Consider the following 14,939-nt stretch of genomic DNA (forward strand, 5'->3'; position numbering starts at 1 on the left):
GCCTGCCTGGTATCTACCCATCCATCTGAAGCACCCGGGGTCTGGGTTGCTTGACAGATGGCCCACGTCCTTGGCCCGAATGGCCCAACCTGGTTGGAAGTCCACTTACATGTCCACTTGGAAGTTCGAGCCTCCTCCTCTTTTTTCCTTCTTCTCTCCTCACCTTCAAAACCATCGTCCGATTCTTGTCTCTCCAGTTTTTTTTTCATTCTTCAACAAAAGCCTTGCTCGACGTTGCTGCCATTCTTTTTCCTCTTGTTCTTTTCTCGCCTGGCTGTGCCAACAAGCAACAAGACACGTCCTTTCTCTCTTCCTCCTTGAAGCATCAGTTCGCTCTTTTGACCCTGTGCTTCTCAGTCCATTCATTTACCAATTGTGTCTGTTATCCTTGCGCGGAATCGACTTTCGCTCTTTTGCAATACCAATTCCTGGAGAGTTGGGAAGCGGAGATACGAAGACCTGTCCTCACGACACTCTTCTAAAGAAGTCCAAGACTAAGGTCAACCGACCACAAAATCACATCTACAAGAAAGATCATCCACTTTCCTTTTGCAAAGATGAAGGCCACTCTTGTTGCCCTCGGCTTCATGGCCGCCGTGGCCAACGCCGACGCCTTCCACCCTCACCACTTCCACTTCAGGCGCGACAACATCACCGTCCCCGGTGAGCCCCAGCAGACAACCCTGACCGTCATCACCACCGAGGTGTCCACCATTACCAGCTGTGCCCCCATCGTCACCAACTGCCCTGCCGATGAGAGCGATATTGCCACTCTTCCCGAGTCCGAGAAGACCACCATGACCGTCACCAACACCGTCGCCCTGACCACCACCGTGTGCCCCGTCGCCGACGCCTCCAGCATCTCGTCCTCCATCCTCTCTGAGGCCAGCACAGTCGCCCCCAGCGCCATCGTCCCCAGCGGCATCACTGCTCCCCCCATGCCCAAGCCCACTGCTCCTTATGGCACCAACATCACCTCCCCGGTCGCGGTCTCCTCCGAGTCCCCCGAGCAGCCCTCTGACGGTGTGAGCCTGAGCACCACCACCACCGACATCGTCTCCGATACCACCCTCACCTACACTCAGGGAACCGGCACCGACGCTGTCATCAAGACGACCACCCTCCACAAGACCATCCACTCCACCATCGTCGTCACTGGCACCCCCGAGACCGAGGAGCCCACCACCACCACCACGGCTACGTCCACCGACACCACCACCCTCACTGTCATCCCCAAGACCACCGACACTGCTCTGGGCAACGGCGGCGACCACCCCACCCCCACCGGCGGCGACTCCTGCGAGTGCCCTACTGCTGTCACCGTCACCATCCCGGCCTCCACCGTCTACGTTACCATCGGCGGTGATGTTCCTACCAGCACCACCGAGGAGGCTTCCATTCCCACCACCCCCGCCACCGGCGACGATGAGGATTGTGACGATGATGAGGAGGAGGAGTGCGACGACGACGATGAGGACTGTGTCGAGGTCCCCGTCGATGATGACGATGATGAGGACGATGACGAGGAGTGTGACGACGAGCCCACCGGTGCTCCCACCAAGCCCGAGCCTACCGAGCCCAAGCCGACCACTCCTCCCTACCCCATCGGCAACGGCACCTTCCCCACTGGTGCTCCTGCCCCGACTGGCTTCACCCGCCTGCGTCGCTACTACTAAGCGGTTGCTGATAGCCTTCTCTCCTGAAACGACGCATATAGAATTTCCAACGCGTCATTGACGGAGAACCTTCTGGAGCATGGGGGTTAAAGGTCGGATCCCTGCTTCGCTGCCATAGACGGGCCATGCTTGAAGACCTACCTCGTTTGATGAGTTTGGTTTGCGTTTACAAAGAGGCATTGGATAGGTGATTGGGGGGGAGCGGGCTTCTTCTTGTCCTAGATACTTTTCCTCACGCTGCGGAGCATGTGTCCCTTCATTTTCCTTTCTTGGATGTATTTAGTCTAGTAACTGGGTGTTAGTTTTCCATGGCCCAAAAGAAAAGTTGAGGACGATGGTTTCAATGTATTCATATTAGAGCGCCATGTAATATCATCCGTCCTCGTGTGTGTGCCTGTCATTGCCCAAACTTCAAGAATCGATCCGCAACGCCAAGCAATGCTATTAACCTTAAATCATTCCAATATTTGCCTACCCAAGTACCACCTTGTCGTACTGATCCTGACTCAGGTGTCGTAGCAGGACACTCCTCAGCGCAGCACCGCTGCTCGCCATCTGGGGTACCAGCCCCTCTGTCTGCTGAAGGTTGATTTTGATGCTGTCCACGTGCCCTCCAAGTTGTAGCGCCAGTTCCTTGAGCTCTTCGTCCTCGAGATCCTGCCGCAGTTGTTAGCAAGTGGAACCAGAATCATCTCAGTCTCACCAGCATACCTTGAACACAGCCCCTGGCGGGACAGACCCCTTGTGGTCGAACACCATCTCCACATCCTCCTCAGTCTTGTCCCGCGGCGCCGCCGCCGCCTCCGGCGCCAGCACGTGCGCCTTCTTCAGCTGCTCCCTTTGCTGCCTCGCCTGGCCCCGCGCCCCGGCCTCGAGGTTCCTCAGCGTCTTGTAGTCCTGCTCCAGCTCCCTCTCCATCCACTCCTTCTCCTTGCGCAGCAGCTCCACGGCGTGTAGCGCAGGATCTAGCCGCCTCTCCAGCGCCCGCGCCCCGTCCAGCACGCTCTCAAAGTCCAGCTCCGCCTCGTGACCTCCACCACCACTGCCGCCACCGTCGGTTTTGGAGCGCCGACCCCTCTTCCGGGGAACGCCCCCCGCGGCGGGCATCGCGGGCGGCGGGAAGGGCATCCCGCGGTGCAGCTTCCGGGCGATGCGCCGGTGCAGCACGGACAGCGCGGCCGACGCGTGCTGGCGGCGCTGCTGGGTGCTGGCGATGCGCTGCATGATGGGGCGGTGCGCCAGGGCCAGGGTCTCGGTGGCGGCGGCGATGGAGGGCGCCGAGAGCGGGCGCCATTTGGCGTCAATGGTGGCCTGCTTGATGGCCCGGACGCGAGGCGCGACGTGCGGGTACGCTTTGGGGGGCGCGTCGGCCTCGAGCTGGGCGGTTTGGCCGGTGCGGCGGCGGGTGGACGGCGATCTGGGCGGATGCTCGTCGCCTTCTTCTCCTTGGTGGTCTGCGGCGCCCTGGTGTCGTCTCGGAGTTGATGATGTCTCTTCGTCGTCGGGGGATTTGCGACTACCCGGTGGACGGCCCCGGGGCCTCCGCGCTGGGCTAGCTTCTGCCTCGGCGTCTTCGTTGTTTGGTTCGGGATAATGGGGTCCTTTTAATGACGGGCGGCCTCGCTTTCGTTTGGGTGGCGGTTGCTGCTCCTCGGTCTCCTGAGGTTCCTCCTGGACAGACTCTTGGGGTTTCTTCTTCTGACCGCGTTTCGAAGGTTGTGTTCCTGTCTCTTCCTCCTGTGTCTGAATTGCTCCATCCTGAGCCTCCTTCTGGCCGAGTGACGGCCTCCCGCGCTTCTTCTTGGCCACTTCCGTTGTTGCTACGGGGCTCCCCGTCGTGCCCAGAGAGGGGCGTCCGCGCTTCCTCTTGACCTGTCCCTGCGTCGCATTAGGACTCCTCCTCGGCCCTAGTGATGGTCGCCCGCGTTTTCTTTTCGGCTTTGGATCTCCCGGCGGCGCGTCGGCGTTCGAATCGAGGCTCCTCCGCGGACGCCCGCGTTTCCTGGGTGAGTTCTCCTCGGTGGGCTGCTGCTGCTGCTGCGACGCGTCGGACGCGGTGGCCTGGATGGCGCGTATGCGCCTCGGGGAGGATGATTTGCGGGCCTTGGTCGGTCAGCAACTAGAACTGAGTGCCATCTTTGGATTGATCATTTTCACTTGCCATTGTCGCCGATGCCGGGTTGGAATGGGCACCCGGAGTTGTGCGGATTCGCGGTCGCGATGGGTTGATGAGCGGCCCGCCAATTGCGCGACGCGGATGACCGGGCAAGCCTCCGCCAGGTCCCCCCGTCTTTCAGCGACTGCAAGTCTGCAAGTGATGGTGGCCACCACCAGTGAACCAGTGGTCAACGTGGGGCTCAGCTTCAGCTTATCAGTCTTCCATCGGCCGCCAATCAGCGCCGTTCACCTGCAGTCTACAGGGTGAGAGGCTTCTCTGGCTTTTGCCGTCCGCAGTCTTCAGAAATCCAGGTGGTGACAGAGTGAGTAACTGGCCCCGGACGCTTTGTTGATGTTTTTCCTTTCCTAGCCTAGTGATGAATGACTGGCAGCTGGGAGCTCAGTCCCAGGCTCCCAGCCAGTGCCCCCACAAATCCGCTGTCGGGCTGCACCCCGCTGGATCCCCGAGCGATGTTTTACCCGGGGTCGCTGAGTCGCTGCGACGCTGACTCGCTGTTGTTGAGGCAGTTTTAGGGGGCCGTTGCGCCAACAACTGCAACGGCTGCCTGGGACCCTGGACGACCTGCAAAGGCTGCAATTGGGTTGTTGATGGGTTCTCGAACGACTCGAAGAGCCCCGGGAGAATAGCCAGCGGCACATCCAGGGATCAGCCGCAGCCAAATTTCCATCGTAGTAATAATATTGCCAGTAGCAAGCACTCTCCTTCCATCCTTCTCTCTCCCTCTCCCGTCTTCCATCCTCCCATCACTCACGTCATCTTCCCCCCGGTCTCTCCTCTAGGCCCGCTACAGTCCAGCCTCTTAATCTGTACCCCCTCGCCCTTCGCGTCTTGTACAATACACGAACGTGTCCTTAGCCTCTCCTCCCCCCCGCCTCCGCCCGCGCGACTCATCGAACTCTCCGCTACCAAGATGCGCTTCACCCTCTCCACCGCCGTCGCGGCTCTGCCCGCGCTCGCTGCCGCCCAGGAGAACCCTTTTGGCCAGTACCAGGCTCAGTTCCAGAACTTCCTCGGCAACATGGCCTCCTACATCCCCAACCCAGGCCGCCACGACCCCGTCGCTGCCCTCGAGGCCAAGACGGGCGACATGAAGATGCACACCCTCACTCTCCAGAACTGGAAGGACACCCTCTACGAGCCCGTCGCCCCGGATGCCACTACCCCCGAGGAGTGGTGGATCTTGACCACCGGCCGCAACAAGACCTGCTTCGGTAAGGACCACACCTGCTGCTGACCCCGCGCACGGCTGGGAATGATGGACTTGGGGAGAGGATCCGATTTGCTGATACGTTCCTGTCTTCTATCTAGGTCACTGTGACAGGGTTGAGGAGGCCTTTAACCAGACAGCCGCCAAGTTCGCCCTCCTGCCTGACGCGCCCCATATGGGCATGCTCAACTGCGACGACCAGCCCATCCTCTGCAACGTCTGGTCTGCCGGCGTCGGCTCCATCTGGAACTTTGAGATGCTCCCCGAGCCCGCCCCCATCAACATCTACAAGAAGCGCCTGAACCTCACCACCGTCACCAGCGACGACATGGTCGCCCTCAAGGGCCACAAGGAGGAGTTCGCCCTCCTCGACTCCTTCTTTCACCCCTTCAACGGCAAGGCCGCCGAGCTTGGCATCTCTGTGCCCCTCGCCTACGTGCTCTGGGGCTTCAACCTGCTCCCCAGCTGGGCCTTCATGCTGGTCGTCTCTTTCTTCAGCCGCTCCATGATGTGAGTGACGATCCCAAAACGCAGACCCCGTTTACCCCTTGACGCAGCTAACCGTTCCCGCCTAGGTCTCGTCGCATGGAGGGCCACGGCCAGCGGTAATCAAGCCCCGGTAGCTCCTCTAACCGGCTGGATAATAGGCATTGTTTGCCCTTCATGGCATATATACATAGTATACGTACTGGGATCCTGAGTATTGCGAGGTCTTTGGTCGTTGGAAATTTCTCGTCTGCGAGATCATTGGGAAGCTGGCATGTTTGTTGGCTTAAGTTTCACGCTTCATGCTTGATGTAAACATCCGTGGTGTAATGCAAAGTTGTAATCGTATCATCGTGTTCGTCATCACTTGCTGTCGCAGGTGTCTTGGAGGGTCGTCAGGCCGTCGAGGACCTCGTTCTTGATCTGCGCGTTGGCGAACTTGCCGTACCGGAGGTCACTCAGTCCGCCAATCGTCTGCCTTATCGATTCCAGGAGCGATTCCTCCTCCTCTCTGAGCTTCTCAATCTCAGCTTCGAGGACACCGGCCGCGCCATCAAGCTCGGGGATGATGTTATGGAGACTGTGCTTTGCCGCCTTGGCACCCGACAGGTCGCCAAACAGCTATTCCCACCCAAACAGTCAGCGTGACCATTCCAAAAGAGGGGCGAAAGGGGAGGGGTAATATGAGGATGTCGAACGCACCGCCCTCTCCATCTCCACCTCCCCATCCGGTTCCTCCCTCTCAGCCTCCCTCCTGGCCCGCAGCACCTCGCGGCGCATCGCCTGCCCGCGCTTGGCCTCGATGTCGATGTTGGCGCGCACCTCGTCGAGGACGCGCTCGCGCTGGGCGACCAGGTCCTGCCACAGCAGGCGTATCTGCGCGCCGTCGCGCTGCGAGGCGGGGAAGCGCTCAGCAAAGGACTCGAAGGTGAGGATGGCGTCGAGCGATGCCGGGCGGATGAGGTAGTTTGTCAGGACCTCGGCTTCGGTGGGTGCCATTTTCCCTATCTATCTTTTTTCCTTCTTGGTCCCTCGATATATGTTGTGTGTCCTGCGCAGGAGTCTCTGTCGGATTGTCAAGTTGGACAGAAACGTTGGTGATGAGGTGTGGTGGACGCGTTGAGTGGTGTCCATGGGACAGACACGCCGTCGCGGTTTCACATGACCAATTCACACGGTGCAGAGCTTCCGATCCCTGCGTTTTTTACGGACTCTTTACAGTGCGGCAACTGTGTACAAATGTGCATCCTCTCTATTGATACTGCCTTTGCAGCTAAATGCAATAAACACAACCGCATTGTGAAAGATATGGTGAGACGGTTTAGGAGCATTATATTCATTGTATTTTTGAGATTGGAGATTTGAGCTAACAACGTTGTATGAGAAGTTCTGGCCCCCGTCACGACCAGATATCTAGTACGTGGGGTGACAGCAACGGTGAGGGAACCCACTCACCCTGGCCCAGCGGCAACAGAACTCATGTGATTTCGGTGGTGTGAGGTCTTCCGGCACAAGAGCATCTGGAGAAAGTGCCATGCGAGTTCTCAATCAGCATCTCCAGAGAAGTAAAGAAGGGGAGTGCCCGACATGAGGCCATCCCAAGTACCTCGTCCCTGTACGGGTGGTACCTCCCATGATGCCGTCCGGCCATTGAATCGCGACGCGTGATTGGCAGGGTCTCAACATCATGATTGTCGGGAAGGGACCACGGCCACCAGCAGACCCTTCCTTTCCTTCGTCAAGAGCCATCCGGCACCACACGCCCCCATTCTCAGGCACAGCATCACCGTCATTCCTCCTCACCAACCTTAAAGTCAACAAATCTCTTCTTTCCATCAAGTCGGAATTCCAGAAAGTCGCGGGTTGGATCATTCAGCAATCAGTCACAAACCATACCGACCCTAATCCTGACCAGTAAACACATCATCAACCGCGCCTTGTAAAGATACTACGTCGGAGACTAGGATCGCGCCTTAAGCAAGCGAGCATCAAGGCACCGAGTTGAGACTATTCACTCCTCCATCAGCGCACTTAAAGACGCGTCGCCGCCATGCCGCCAACGCGTCAGCAGCAGCCTCAATTCAGCAAGGATGAAAAAGTCCTCTGCTTCCACATGGACATGCTTTACGAGGCTAAGATCATGGACGTCCAGCCAGCCGGCGACAAGCCCAGTGACGGGTTCCGCTACAAGGTCCACTACAAGGGCTGGAAGAACACATGGGACGACTGGGTCCTGGTCGACCGCATCCGGCCGCTGGACGATGAACACAAAGAGCTCGCGGCTCAGCTTCACGCGCAACTAAGGCATAACATGCAGAAGAACGTCAAGCAGCCTAAGAAGAACCTGAGACCCGGTGCGAGCGAGTCGGCACGTGGGAGCGAGGAGAGGGCATCGTCGACTGTTCAGGGAGGACGGGGTGGCCGCAGAGGCAAAGACTGGGAACTTGAGCAGGTGAGGTCTTTTCTTCTTCTTATTCTTCCTCCTCTCCTTCTTCTTTATTCTCCTCGACCAATCTTGCTTGATATTGGTTATGTACTTCCTTCACGTCACGGGCCATGTGTCCTTAGCAGGGTGAGAATGAGAATGACCATGTGGCGGTGCAGCCAACATGAGATGACAATCATCCACCCGATGCTTTAGGAGGCTGCCAGCTGCAACCTGGTGCGTCGCCTGGCTGTCGCTCGCCTGTCGTTCAGCGATGCCACTGCGTGAGCACCAAGTCAGTGCCTGTACTCGCATCCAGGGCTATTAGCCGTTCGCTGCAACTACGAGAGTTCACCATCGTTCTTCCCTTCCAACCTTACCTTCTTCCAGCTGTTACCTCCTTCCCCCAAAGTACACTTCCACCGCAACATTTTGCTTGAATCCGATCCCTTTCGCGCCTCCCTTCATTATAGGACTGCTTAGATCCAACAAGAATCATCATGGCTTTCCGAGAACGAACATTTCCTGAGTCCAATGTTCGCGGCTGCACTGAAACCCCTTACTTCACCCCCCCTCCCCCGCCGACCGGGATTCGAAGAGTCAACATCTCCCAGCTCAAGGAGCCAGATGACCCCTTGACCAAATTCCCCAAACTGGGTCACCGCTATGTTTCCGCAAAAGGGGCTTCAATCCCCTACAGGCGGCCCTCCCCTCCCAGCCCCAAGAAGAGGGCCACTCGAGTCCGATTTAACGACAACAAATCTTCCTTGAAGACCACTCGCTCCCTATCGCGCAATCTTGGACCAGTCCACGTACCTGTAATATACCCCCAGATCAAAAGCGAGAGGCCCTCCCGCATCCACGTCCCAAGCGGGAAGCAAGTGCAACAATATATGATCGGCGCAACTCTTTGTCACTATAGCTTCATGGTGCTAACAAGTCATTCAGGAGGATTCTTTCCACAACAAGCCCATGATCAACCTCCCCGTCCCTGATCATATACAGGCAATGCTGGTTGACGACTGGGAGAATATCACCAAAAACAACCAACTTGTCCCGCTCCCCCACGAGAAACCTGTCACGAAAATCCTAGACGACTATCTCAACTATGAGCGCCCGAACCGCCAAGAGGGCTCTGCCAGCCTAGATATTCTCGAAGAGGTCATTGCAGGCTTCCGAGAGTATTTCGAGAAAGCACTTAGCAGGATTTTGTTGTACCGGTAAGTTGAGCTAATCGTGCTGGCTTAGACATACTCTAACGATAAATTTAGTTTTGAACGCCACCAGTACATGGAGATGCGTAAGCTGTGGGACAACAACGACGAAAAGTCACAGTACAAGAACGTATGCGACGTGTATGGTGCTGAGCACCTGGCCCGCCTTATTGGTCAGTTCAACCCCTGCCCTAACTAGCACTCATAAGCTAACACATTGCTCAGTCTCCTTCCCCGAACTTCTAGCTCAGACCAACATGGACCAGCAGTCAGTGTCTCGCCTTAGAGAAGAGATAGGAAAGTTCACTATGTGGCTGGGCAAGAACTGCGAGACGTACTTTGTCAGCGAGTACGAGACGCCGTCCCAGGAGTACATTGACAAGGCCCGAAGCTTCTGATAGCTCTTCACGAGCCAGGATCAAGTGTGTCCTTGTTGTCTTGTTGCCATTGACGGCATTGGAGGGTACCGCCCAAGCTACCAGAAAAGTCGACACAGCCGTGCAGGGGTAAATCGATCCATTTGTGGTCAAGAGTTGACTGGTCCTATCCCTCAATATCAGCGAGGTCGGATCCATGGGTTGTATCTGGCAATCAATCAGGTTGTTCGCGGTGGGTATCAGGGGATGGGAACGTTAGGATAAACCAAGGAGAGGGGGTAGGGAGGCTATTCATATTCTGACCGATGTTCAGCAATCAGCAAAATAGTCAGTCACGAAATGGATAGTGTATCATTAGGTAGTCAGGTGTATTGTCTCATGCTATGCCGAACCTCATCGGTGCCCATTGCCCACCTTTGGAGTGAATATGATGCTATACATGCGTCGTTACAGTATTGGTACAAAGCGCCTCCCCTCTCATTCATCTTCCTCTAACCTGGGCGCGCGCCATCCTCTTTTCCATTCCCTCCCATTCCTACCCCATCTCAGCAGAGAGGGCCTCACGGCCGCTCCATCCTCTGCACCTTGCTCTCGACATAGAAACCCGGGTCCGGCGTCCTCGACGCCTTGACCTGCGCCTTGGTCATCGACTCCGCCACCTCCTCAACCCGGACCAGCTCCTTGACCTTGAGGATCATACCCGCCGCCTGCGGGCTGACGGGGTGGAAGACGGTCTGCGTGCGGCGGTGCAGGCCTAGCGCCGAGAGGACGCCACGCGTGCGCTCGGGAAGGCCGATGGCGGAGCGGTGGAGGGTGATTCGGAAGAAAGACATGGTTCTTTGTTTGTGTTTTTGGATCCAGTGGACAAGGCGCGGTTCGAAGGGCTGTATTGGTTTGTTTCGTGGGGATATGGATGGATAGATTTCTGTAGATTGGTTAAAGATCCATCCATGGGGTGGCATGGAGATGGCAAAAGGGCCGGGAGCATACAATTAGGCCCTCATTTGGTAGTTCGTCGGTGGTGAGGCACGATACCAGCGTCGTCCTTCCTTGTCGCGAAGCTTGCTTGTCCCGTCGTCGTCGTCGTCGTTGGGAAATATTCGAGGTTGCCAAGCATTGGATGCGACAAGGCCGCAGATCCGTCGCGGGATCACGTGACTGGTTTTGGTCGAGCTCCTCCATTCCTAGGTACCCTGGAAAACCGCCCGCTGGAAACCTTGCAATGCGACGGAAGAAGTGGCGAAACGATAGAAAGAGCGGTCAGGTTGTTGGGCATGAGTCTGGTTTGGTTTCTACTTATTGACTGGACAGGAGACAGCGGTGAGAATTAATCCATCTCGTAGATGGCGAGCACCGCACACCGCCATATGCTCCTTATTCGACCAACGTTTGAGGTCGTATGGTAACCGCTAGGATGAATGATGGTGCAAGAATGAATTCACGGGCACGAAAAGACAATAGTGTAAAGATATCATTATATTCTAGTGACCAAGAGTAATATGGATAGCTAGTCTGCAGCTTCCTAGCACTACATTCATTTGAGGGTTCAATACATGCCTCCGCTTCTACCTTTTCCAGACCCGCCACTGCTAAACGTGCAAAAAGCATTCGTGAAACCATTTCCCTTACACCGAGACCTCCACACGTCCCTCAGCGCCGGGCTGGCCCTGGGACAGGCTGGGGAGCAGGTAGGTGATGTCATCCCAAGGATGACGGTAGAGACCAGTGCGCAGGCGCTTCTGGTCGAGGAAGTGGGCAATGAGACCGATGCTGCGACCCAGGACGAACAGACCGTTGAGGACACCCATCTTGAGGTAGTCCTCGGCCTCCTCGGCGGAGAAGGCACCGCAGTTGCGGAGCAGGTCGACGAAGCACACGGCGATGCAGCCGTCGACGTTGAGGATCAGGTTGTCCTTCTTGGAGGTGGTGACGGTCTCGACCGCCAGGGCGTAGTCGAGCAGCTTGTGGGTGGGGAAGTTGGCAATGACGTACTCCTTGACGAGCTCGACACGCAGATCAGGGTTGTTGCGCGACTTGATGCGGTGGCCAATACCAGGGATGAGCTTGTTGGCCTTGCGCATGCCGTCGACGAACTCACGGGGGCTCAGGCCCTTGTCGAAGGCCTTGGTGAACTCCTCGGCAGCACCGTCCAGGGCGCCACCGAAACGGGAACCAATGGTCAGCAGACCAGAAACGAGGGCGCTGATGAGGTCCTTGCCGGCACGGGTAGTGATGATGGTGTTCATGGCACCGGACACGGCAGGGCCGTGGTCAGCGGTGAGCATGAGGACCATCTCCAAGAACTTGGAGGCGTACTTGGGCAGGCGGCGGCGGAACCACAGAAGGGACATGACACCGCCGATGCCAATATCCTCCTTGAAGACATCGGAGATGGGCATGCCAGCGTAGAGAAGCTCCTGGCCACGGTCATCAGAAATGGTGGAGATGAAGGCGGCAGGCTTGCGGATGAGACCAAGCTCCTGAGCCCAAGAGTAGTCCATGGGGATCTTGGGAACAGCAGGCTCGGGCTGGGGAACAATGGTGCCGTCCTTGACGAGCTTCTGGTAGACCTCGGCGAGGACCTGGGGGAGGTCCTCAAAGGTGTTGGGGACGTAGAAACCGGCCTCGCGCATCGTCTTGTTCTTGGTGGCGGCCGTCTCGAGCTGCGAGTTGGCGAAAGAGCCAGCGTGACCGAACTGAACCTCGGTCTTGAACATGCTGGCGCAGGTACCAATGGCCCAAGCCACAATGGGCTTGGTGATGATACCCTGCTTGACAGCCTCGATGACCTTGTACTCCTCGACACCACCGACCTCACCGAGGAGCAGGAGGATCTTGCATCCGGGGTCGGCCTGGTACCTCAGCATGTGGTCGATGAAGGTGGTGCCAGGGTAACGATCGCCACCAATAGCAATACCCTCGTAGACACCATCTGTGTTCTGAGAGATGATGTTGTTCAGCTCGTTGGACATGCCACCAGACTTGGAGACATAGCCGACGGAACCCTTGCGGTAGAGCTTGGAGGAGACGATGTTGTCCATCATGCCACCAGTGTTACCGATCTTGAAGCTACCGGGCTTGATGCCACCGACAGTGGCGGGGCCAATGATGGTGACACCCTTCTTCTGGGCAACGTGGGCGATCTCGCGAGCTCGCTGTAGATGGTTCAGCCAGGGCTCCTATACCAAAGAGGGTCTGGATCTTGTGTGGGGCCATTTGGGAACTTACGCGCTCGGGGACACCCTCAGCAATGATGGCGATGGTCTTGATCTGGGGGTACTCCATCAGCTCCATGGTGGAGCTGTAGACACTGCGGGAGGAGGCAAAGTTGACAACGACGTCAACGTCGGGGTGCTTGCTCACGGCCTTCTCGACCTGCTGGTAGACGGGCAGGAGAGTCTCGCTGGTGCCCCAGTACATCTTGCTGACGAACTGGCCACCAAAGGTGTAGATGATGCCGGCGACAGACGGGGTCTTACGCTTGCAGATGAAGTCGAAGTCGAGCATGCCCTGGACAGCACGGGGCTGCAGACCGTAGACAAGGCATCGCGTCTTGTCGTTGAAGAGGGCGTGGGAGGGGAGGGGGCTCAGCGGGCGGCTGGGAGCAGCGAAGCGCTGGATATTGTCGTTGGCCGACAGGCCCTTTGTGCCATTGACGGCGTTGGAAGCCATTGTGAATTATTTGGAGCTCGTTTCGTCTGAGTAGCTGTGTATTCGCAAAGCGTGTCAGCGAGCAGCTGGGCACGAGAAGTCGCCGGGAGAAGAAATGAAGCTGAGCCCAGGCGGGGAGTGAATGAGGAGGCTCGTGTGAGCAGGATTAAGGATTCGGGGTGAGAAGTGGGATGGCCGAGGGGAATGGAGAATGGAGAATGGAAGAAGAGGGGGGGGGAGGAGTGGGAGAAGGTTCAGGAGATGGATGGGAGAGTTGGACCAGCTTGCTGGACCGTGGTGAGGTGCCCGCCAAAATGGAACGAGGCTGTCTGTCGCTGTCCCTGCCCTGCTGCGTCCGCTGCCGGGGGGGAAAGCAGCACCAGTAGCAGCCCACCACACCCACCAAGCCAAAATTTTAGCGGGTCGGTCTAGCTGCCCTGCAGGATTACGCACCCGCTACGGAGTACCAAGTACCCACCGACCCCTGAAGGTTATGGACAAAAAAAGAGAGGGGGGGTGGGATCCCACCAGGTCACTCACATTGATTAGATCCGAGCCTCCGAGACGCTATCAGAGGGCGAGATGAACTTGGGGAGGGAAATCAAAGGAAATGCTGCAAACAACAGATGCGGGAGGGAGATGAAAATGCCGAATTCTGGTCAGGTGGTGTCGGTCGGAGGCGAGTAATCGATTGATTATCCGTGTCGGAGGTTGCCCGTAGTCGGTCAGCGAACAGCACGTCAGTTGGGGGAAACTTTTTTGGGGACTGGATTTTGTCGGCGGATTTTTCGTTGACCTGTTGTTGAATGGCGTTACCCCCCGGTTGCGCACCCGTCAGTGCCGTCACACGCTCACACACCCGGCGCTCCACCCGCTGCAAATCGCCGGTGGGGTGCCACGCGACGCTGCTTTTGGGCCAAGGCACTGCCGGGCTGAGCATCAGATCTACGGAGTGCTCGTACAAACGTCTACCCGTGGTTGTGAGCTGTGAGGACAGTGAGGACCGTGAGGGGGATGTGCTACGGAGGTGTTCCTCTGGCACCGGAGAGCACGGGGGGTATCATTCAGTCGGTCTGTGCAAATTAATTGTTGCCCGAACCTTCCCGGGGGCAAGGCAGAGCTGCTCCGTGTGCGCCGATTTCGAGATCTCAAGATCTCCCGCGGCTCCGGACCGAGAACACACGCCCGGCCCGCCTCGGACCAAAGCAACAATTAGTTTTCTTCAGGTCCCAACGTGATGTGATCCAAGCTTACCACGGCCCGAGTTTGACCGTTGGACGCCATTGCAAAGTAGACACTAGAAACTTACATCGACGACCCATAAGAATCCATGTGGGTAGTCCCGAGATCTCTGTACTCGACTCGGAATCTGGGGTAATGAGCCGTCATTGTCGCTTCCATTTCCAAATTTAGGCATTGTCTCTTGTTCATGATTGGCCCCGCGTGCTCAAAATTAGATTATCAGTCGGAGCATCGGGGTCGCGTCTCTAGAGCTCCTGACTTCTGGCGTTACTGGGGCTGAGACCGATATCAAGTCTGGGCCAACAATGGGTTTTCTGGCGGTCCCAAGAAAGGCATGGCAAGAGAACAGGGCGTATCACCCACAGGAGAGTGTTTGACGCTGAGCCGCTTGGGGTTTCGGCGTATAATGCAAATCGTGCTCAACTTGAAGGGTTCTTTATTTGCATCATTCCGCGTCTTTGACAGCGGCAACGGTCCACAAC

At 57.2% G+C, this 14,939-nt stretch overlaps 7 protein-coding genes across 7 annotated transcripts; 3 read left to right on the top strand and 4 right to left on the bottom strand.

The window, feature by feature from the left end:
• Positions 1-557: 557 nt before the first annotated feature.
• Positions 558-1,676, top strand: ACO1O0_006256 (uncharacterized protein; the record flags this gene model as incomplete). The annotated part of the gene is made up of 1 exon (XM_083195650.1): positions 558-1,676. The coding sequence occupies one exon, from the start codon at positions 558-560 to the stop codon at positions 1,674-1,676; it is 1,119 nt and encodes a 372-aa protein (XP_083048666.1).
• A 471-nt stretch (positions 1,677-2,147) lies between these two features.
• On the bottom strand, positions 2,148-3,840 carry ACO1O0_006257 (CENP-Q, a CENPA-CAD centromere complex subunit-domain-containing protein; the record flags this gene model as incomplete). Its single annotated transcript, XM_083195651.1, has 3 exons — positions 2,148-2,333; positions 2,388-3,756; positions 3,803-3,840. 3 exons carry the CDS (start codon positions 3,838-3,840, stop codon positions 2,148-2,150), a joined length of 1,593 nt encoding a protein of 530 aa, XP_083048667.1.
• Positions 3,841-4,765: 925 nt separating this feature from the next.
• On the top strand, positions 4,766-5,671 carry ACO1O0_006258 (uncharacterized protein; the record flags this gene model as incomplete). Its single annotated transcript, XM_083195652.1, has 3 exons — positions 4,766-5,066; positions 5,164-5,572; positions 5,638-5,671. 3 exons carry the CDS (start codon positions 4,766-4,768, stop codon positions 5,669-5,671), a joined length of 744 nt encoding a protein of 247 aa, XP_083048668.1.
• A 240-nt stretch (positions 5,672-5,911) lies between these two features.
• On the bottom strand, positions 5,912-6,547 carry ACO1O0_006259 (Cnl2/NKP2 family protein-domain-containing protein; the record flags this gene model as incomplete). The annotated part of the gene is made up of 2 exons (XM_083195653.1): positions 5,912-6,169; positions 6,251-6,547. 2 exons carry the CDS (start codon positions 6,545-6,547, stop codon positions 5,912-5,914), a joined length of 555 nt encoding a protein of 184 aa, XP_083048669.1.
• Positions 6,548-7,598: 1,051 nt separating this feature from the next.
• Positions 7,599-9,585, top strand: EAF3 (MRG-domain-containing protein; the record flags this gene model as incomplete). Its single annotated transcript, XM_083195654.1, has 5 exons — positions 7,599-8,000; positions 8,447-8,785; positions 8,922-9,193; positions 9,245-9,360; positions 9,413-9,585. The coding sequence occupies 5 exons, from the start codon at positions 7,599-7,601 to the stop codon at positions 9,583-9,585; spliced, it is 1,302 nt and encodes a 433-aa protein (XP_083048670.1).
• A 539-nt stretch (positions 9,586-10,124) lies between these two features.
• Positions 10,125-10,397, bottom strand: MRPL33 (mitochondrial 54S ribosomal protein uL30m; the record flags this gene model as incomplete). Its single annotated transcript, XM_083195655.1, has 1 exon — positions 10,125-10,397. The coding sequence occupies one exon, from the start codon at positions 10,395-10,397 to the stop codon at positions 10,125-10,127; it is 273 nt and encodes a 90-aa protein (XP_083048671.1).
• Positions 10,398-11,189: 792 nt separating this feature from the next.
• Positions 11,190-13,236, bottom strand: acl1 (citrate synthase-like protein; the record flags this gene model as incomplete). Its single annotated transcript, XM_083195656.1, has 2 exons — positions 11,190-12,719; positions 12,793-13,236. 2 exons carry the CDS (start codon positions 13,234-13,236, stop codon positions 11,190-11,192), a joined length of 1,974 nt encoding a protein of 657 aa, XP_083048672.1.
• Positions 13,237-14,939: the final 1,703 nt, after the last annotated feature.

The sequence above is a fragment of the Amphichorda felina genome (assembly GCF_050947745.1).
Source record: "Amphichorda felina strain 45539 chromosome Unknown scaffold_6, whole genome shotgun sequence".
Lineage (NCBI taxonomy): Eukaryota > Fungi > Ascomycota > Sordariomycetes > Hypocreales > Bionectriaceae > Amphichorda > Amphichorda felina.